Source organism: Daldinia vernicosa (assembly GCF_022497035.1).
Source record: "Daldinia vernicosa strain CBS 139.73 unplaced genomic scaffold F5Y00scaffold_37, whole genome shotgun sequence".
Lineage (NCBI taxonomy): Eukaryota > Fungi > Ascomycota > Sordariomycetes > Xylariales > Hypoxylaceae > Daldinia > Daldinia vernicosa.
Window position 1 is genome coordinate 82736 of NW_025953953.1, and position 6364 is coordinate 89099.

The following is a 6364-nucleotide window of genomic DNA, read 5'->3' on the forward strand; positions in this document are numbered from 1 at the left end:
ATGATATTGGATAAGGTATCCTATCCTATCCGATTTAGGGCGCAGACTTCCAATGCATGTATAAAAATAGGGTGGGGGGTGAAAATACCGAGGATCACAAATAGGTAGTAATATTTAATTATTTCATTCAATAGTCTTTTCTTTACCTACTATTATGATCTTCGATGACGAAACCACGTTTCTCTAAGAACTGGATGCTCTACATATATATGTAAACTCAGGAGAGCTACGTACCTAATACAGTCCTGACAATATCTTTTATACATGGTGTAGCGCTAAATCGAGATTTAACTCTCCCATATGCCTAAGGTTTACCTTAGGATGTTGTGTTGAATGCGAGTAAAAATTTCCTATTTGGGATACATGCCTTGCTGCCTTACAAATAATCTTCCTGCCTTATAGAAAGTAGTAAATATAAAAGGAATAAGTCTATGCATCCGTTTAAAGCTTCTTTATTACTTAAGTCTCGAGGTGTCGGTAGACAAGGTCTAGTCTATATTATACGTACGTACGGATTAGGGGGGTAAGGAAATAGACATGATGCAGCAATGAAGGAGACCTTCTTGTAATTGATGCATGATCGTAAGATCGAGATAGATGCGGCTCGAGGAGAGACGCATCTATATACTCGTGCGGGACGGATTATCCTCTAATCCAACACGAGGGTAGTGAGAATATTGTCCAGCCGTATAATAGCAGTTAATTCGGGCTATTATAGGAGTGCCCTCCAGTTTAATAGGGGTAGGTTACTAATATAATAATAATAATAATTATAAAAATAATAAAAATAGTATAGAAACATGGTGCGGTGTAAACCTTAGGCTTTTGTGTTGCCCGGGGGGGCAACCTCTAGTGTACACATTATCATTACATTATTATCAACATCATAACATAGTCATAACTTGCCCCGTCTCTATGTACATATCCACTCTTGAGATTCTCAGCCCAGATACACTGTGTAATATGTATCAGCTCCAAAGCAAACTCACGGTCACAAGACCCAAACCAAGACACATATATCCCTTCCCTACACCCGTAACAGCCGACGCGCCCGAAGGCGTCGACGTTGACTCGCTCGGAACCTCGCTACTACTCTGCGTCCCCGTCCCCGTCCCCGTCAAAACCGTAGTTCTCGGCCCCGAGCTCGACGCGTCGTCGCCTGAGCTGCCAGTCGTACCAGTAGGCTCCGAAGCACTCTTCTCCATAGTAGTAGTCCTAGGCCCCGTCGTCGGCGTCGCAACAGTGAACCCAAACTCGTCCGTCGTATCCGGGGGCAGAGTCGTGATATCCGGCGCCGGCAACGTGACCTCCGTCGTCCCGACGCCAACCGTGTACGCCCAGAAGCAAGTCGGCCGCTCGGTGGGGATGTAATCGCCAACAACGGTGCCGCCGTCGCCGCCAAAACTAGCGCTCGTGTACGTGACGCGGAACGGCACCGCGTTATCCGTGTTCGTGCCCGCGATGCTGGCCAGGGGCGTCGGCGCGCCGGCCGAACACGCCGTGTACGCGGTCGGGAGCGGGTGTATACCGCCTTGCTGCGCGCCGCCTAGGCCGCAGCAGATCATGTCGGCCATGTCGATCGAGTTGTTCTTGCCGCGGTCCCCGATGTCGCGCCAGATGTCCTTGGCCGTGTTGAGGATGTCGCCGTCGCAGCAGAAGGTCTGGAAGTTGGTCGCTGACCACCCGGGCGAGTCGCGCTGGCATTCGTACCGCGAGCCGTCGTCGAAGTGCGCTGCGGCGCCGATGCACCAGGAGGTGATTAGGCCCGTGGGGATCGCGGTGGTGATTGAGGACATTCTGCTTCCGTGGATGGCTTGGTGCTTGATGGCTGCGTGATGGGAGGCGTAAAACGCGGCTTGTAGGAACGAACGCGATGGGCTAGCGAAGAGTTGATACCTAAGAGCAAGAGAAAAGGTTAAGGGCTTGCTACTACATAGCGTCCAATACCTTATTGACACGACTAGGCATCATCATCGTCGAAATCCACACGGCTTTTAACTCCTGCTAGGTAATCTCGGTTCGCCACCCGAATCCGAGCCTCAAAACCCGAGAGCCCATAGTAAAATCACCAGCACAATCGGCCCACGATCCGGGATACATATGTAATGGCATATTATCTCGATGGCATCTATTCCATGTATGTGAGAGGCACAACAGTTTTTTTTTTTTTTGTCTACTTTGTAGGACCTTACACATTAGGTAGACTTACAACAAATCCCACTGCTTGTGGCGAGAAGAGGCGGAATTGATGAAGGAAGCAAGGATCGCCTCGCCCTCCGTTCTAGATCGTCGGCCCCTGCAGCGCGGCGCGTCAATCCGGGGTAAAGTAGGACCTGCATAAGCGAATATGATCTTGTCTTGCGATGACTTCCAACCATTGCTCTTGGTTGTCGCTTCTTGCTTCTTACACTTATATGCGACGATTCCTTTACTTTGACAAGATCCGCGAGTTGACTATGTATCTAGTTCGAGGTCTAGGTAGTAAATTCTATCAAGTCCCTCATGGAGTAGTGAAATAAGAGGCATTTTTCCAGAGCAAAAAAAAGGGGGAGGGGGAAAGGAACGACATATCTACGTAGTATTGGGCCGACTGACATGGCCTCGGTCCTCATACGATTATGTAGTTACGGCTCACTGGGTATCAATCCTTCCAACAGGCGTACCGGCTGGGAACTAGTTTTCTTACTAGATAGGTAGATTTATAGTAGACACGATGAAAAAAAAGCGTGGGGGTTGAGGACTTGTAGATCTCGTGGCGCTCCACACCCCACGAGAGTAGGTGAGATAGCTAGCTATTAAGGAAGCGAGGATATGCTGTACCTAACTAAGCCTTTGTCTTGATTATTCTTAGATATCAAATTGGTGATTGTTATTCGTGGTCCGCTTTACACTTTGCTACGTATATTCAATCTTAAGTATGTAGAATGTGCTCGACGCCAACTTCACTTAGGGTTATAAGACGCGCGTACGATGTTTTATTACGCCGAATTGGATTTCCCCTTGAGAAATATTTCCTGTAACATGCGGATTTCAAGTGGCTACCTATGTACTGTGGGAGCCTACTGTGTAGTATGCTTCTGGACGATGTTCCTCGTAGTCGTCTCTTTTGCAACCTCCCCCCTAAAGACCAATAAGAAAAGGCAGCAGATATAAGTACCTAGTGTATCTAACCCTCTGGCTACCACGATTGATGTCATATGAGACCCTTAAGCTAGATTACCGTAGTTATATCTATAAATAGTAACATCAACAGTTAAAATATATTCGCCATGTTCTATTTTGTCCCCCCTAATATCCGTATGCAGTAACAGTCGAAACAGGATATAGTAACCCCTATTATCGCAGCTTTGAATGGTTGACTGACACCCCGCGGTGGCTAGAAAACTAAACTAATCCGTGACCTTGTCGTCATCGCTGATAACGGCAAGTATCTCAATGGATATCCCGCGATGCCATATAAATGAACAACTACCCAAAAGGTGCCTGAGCACCCCGCGGACGTACAAGTGATGCGTTAGTGCAAGTTATATTATCGTATAGGTAAAATGAAGCCATTCACTTTGGAGTATGTGGTTGCAAGGATGCAGTCGAGGTAGGACAAGATCTGGGATGTAAAAGACTAGAAGGTGAGGTGACAGTAGTAATTGGACACGGCTCTTTGATTCGTGCTCGTGTATCTGGAAAGCTCTGAAGCACGTGAAGGTCAACTATTGGACTCTTGGAAAGGTTACTTGTATCTAACTTGTATCTAGGTACAAGTTCTACGTCAAGCTCGCATGTATAGGGGTGACATTACCATTTTCGGAACTTGTATAACGACGAGCTTCACCAAAGAACTCACCTATCATTTGTAACACAGCAACCTTGGAACACGAGAACTGAATAGTGACCAACTTTGATACCGTGATGATATTGGTGAACACCTTTTGTGATAGGTAATTTCAGCTGACGTGCTGACAATCGAGATAGTGTGATACCTACGCAGAACAATACTCCCGGCAGTTATGTAGAAGTAAGCAGGCAGACTATTGAGATTAGGATGGATTACGGAATTATGACTCTCTATGAGCAAATCATGTTAAAACAGAAATTCAGTGCCACCCTGTGTTATTCGTATTCCATTAACGCCATGGCCATGCAACCTCAAACCAGCTTTCGCAGAGGCCTCCCCACTTGTGATTAACGGTTACGCTGAAGTACTGTAGCAACCCAACAGCGCGTTCTATCCAATCCAACTATCCAATAAAGTCCGAGAGGCATCTAGCATTAGATTTAGAATGGTGGAATTTGTGAATTATTGTCGTCCTCTTTCGTGTATTTTGGGAATGAAACCTTTTTTTGTGACGTAGGAACAGGGAATGCCAGGGTAGGTGATACGCGGAATCTATTCCTCTTCATCGTGCTCGACGAGAGTGATCATGGGCTTGTCACCCAGTAGCGCCTTGCCCTTGAGGTTCGTAATTTCAATCATGAAGAGATAACCCATGACTTTAGCATCCGAGAGCTCCACGAGTTGGCCTGCAGCAGCAGCAGTTCCTCCTGAGTTACCCAGTCAGTTGAGAGGACAAGCCGGAACGGCAGAGTAAACAAGAAAGTCACGCTAGAACGCAAAACTGGATGATGCTTTTTTGTCCTTGAAACGGCAGGTTTATCCCTGGCCCGTGTTTTTTGTTTTTTTGTTTTTTTTATACCACCTAGTGGAGATATTTATTACCGGTATAACTGGAGCCGACTTCTAGCCTCATGCCGGACGTCTATCTGCCTTTGCCATGGCTAGTTATGAGCAAAACTTGGGGCATAGCAGTACTGTCGACCACCGCCATTATTTCCCTAGCTTGTACTCATACTAGACATTAAGTGATGCGGCGGACGACTGAGAGGAAGCCCAAAACTGTCCGTGTGCCCATTGATAGGTAATAGGTAGAAGAGCGGGAGTATATTTGAAACAGGGACGGATAGGCTAGGGTAGACGGAATCAAGGCTAGTGCTAGTGATGGCCAACTTATAATATGGCATTGAGAGGCCCAAGCGACCTAGCAGAAAGCACGAGTAATAGGTAGACGCGAAGCACTCAACTTACCTGTAGCAATGATATCGTCCACGATCAAGCAATTTTGTCCGGGCTTGATAGCATCGAGTTGCACCTGAAATTCGTCTGATCCATATTCTTTTTTGTACTCAACTGTTCTGCATGCGCCTGGCATCTTGCCCTTCTTCCGGACCGGGACGAATGGGCGGTTGAGCCTCAATGCAAGTGAGGGCCCAAAGAGGAAACCGCGTGCTTCTAGACCCACTATGACATCTGGTATCTGGTCGCCGTATCGTTCTCGTATTAGGAGGGCAAGTACTTCGAGAAGAGACTCAAATGCCACGGGGCTCTGGAAAATCGGGAGGATATCGATAAACTTTATACCGGGGATGGGGAAGTCAGGTACGAATCTCAAGGCGTCGATCACCAATTGCTTAGCAGTCTCCAGCTTCTCCTGCTCGTGCGCGGACAAGGTGTTTACCGATTTACCGGCGAGTTCGGTGGTACCGGCGGCGGAGGGGGCGGGCTCTCGTCGCGAGGCATCGAGTGCAGCAGTTGAAGTGATGCTTGGCTGATCTGGGTTGGCTGCCACGGGATCAACGGGGATGTTGGAAGTGGCTAGACCGCTCATGCTGAGGAGGAGGAGGAGGAAAGAAGGAGAAGAAGAGAAGACGGCGAGGAGTGAAGGGCAGGGTAGGCGATATGTGTACCTTGGGGGGGAGAGAAGATAATGCGTGAAAATTTTTTGGGGGTGTGGCACAGTGGAAGGGCCAGGAGGGGAGTCGAAAGACGAATGGGATAGGCAGACAAGGCAAAGCCAAGTCAGACAAACAGGCAAAGAGACAAGGCCGCCTCAGAAGTGGCCGCGGAGGAATGCGCAGGGGGCGGGATGGGTGATGGGGGATGGAAATAGAGGTGTAAGGTAGCCTGCTTGCCGCAACCCGGGTGGTAGATAATAATAACAACAACAACAACAATAGTAATAACAACTTCTGTCCTTGGTTAGAAGGTCTGTGAGTTTTGTGAGATGTATGTACAATACGTGTGTACAAGTACAGGGGTGGACGAGTAAGAATTCGGATGAGAAAAGGGTAACTAAAGACGTGTGACTGTCGTTGGTTAAGACGGAAACCTAAGACAACGAGTTTCTATGTAAGAGGAGTGGAGGGAGTGGTTTAACAGAGTGGGATGGAGCTGAGGTAAATCTTTTTTTTTTTTTCCCTCTTCGAAACAATTTTTTTTTTCTTTGGAGGGGTAAACCTTCTAATTGCGTGCCTAGTTCTTTCGTACCGGAATACTAGGTTCTACTTACATCTGATAGGGATAGCGTTACTT

At 47.5% G+C, this 6364-nt stretch overlaps 2 protein-coding genes across 2 annotated transcripts; both read right to left on the bottom strand.

The window, feature by feature from the left end:
- Positions 1-818: 818 nt before the first annotated feature.
- Positions 819-2128, bottom strand: F5Y00DRAFT_242187 (uncharacterized protein). Its single transcript, XM_048008479.1, has 2 exons — positions 1948-2128; positions 819-1878 (listed from the first exon to the last, which is right to left on the bottom strand). Exon 2 carries the CDS (start codon positions 1794-1796, stop codon positions 969-971), a length of 828 nt encoding a protein of 275 aa, XP_047862999.1. The 5' UTR covers positions 1797-1878; positions 1948-2128; the 3' UTR covers positions 819-968.
- A 2256-nt stretch (positions 2129-4384) lies between these two features.
- On the bottom strand, positions 4385-5660 carry F5Y00DRAFT_254195 (adenine phosphoribosyltransferase; the record flags this gene model as incomplete). Its single annotated transcript, XM_048010139.1, has 2 exons — positions 4385-4539; positions 5081-5660. 2 exons carry the CDS (start codon positions 5658-5660, stop codon positions 4385-4387), a joined length of 735 nt encoding a protein of 244 aa, XP_047863000.1.
- Between the last annotated feature and the right edge of the window lie 704 nt (positions 5661-6364).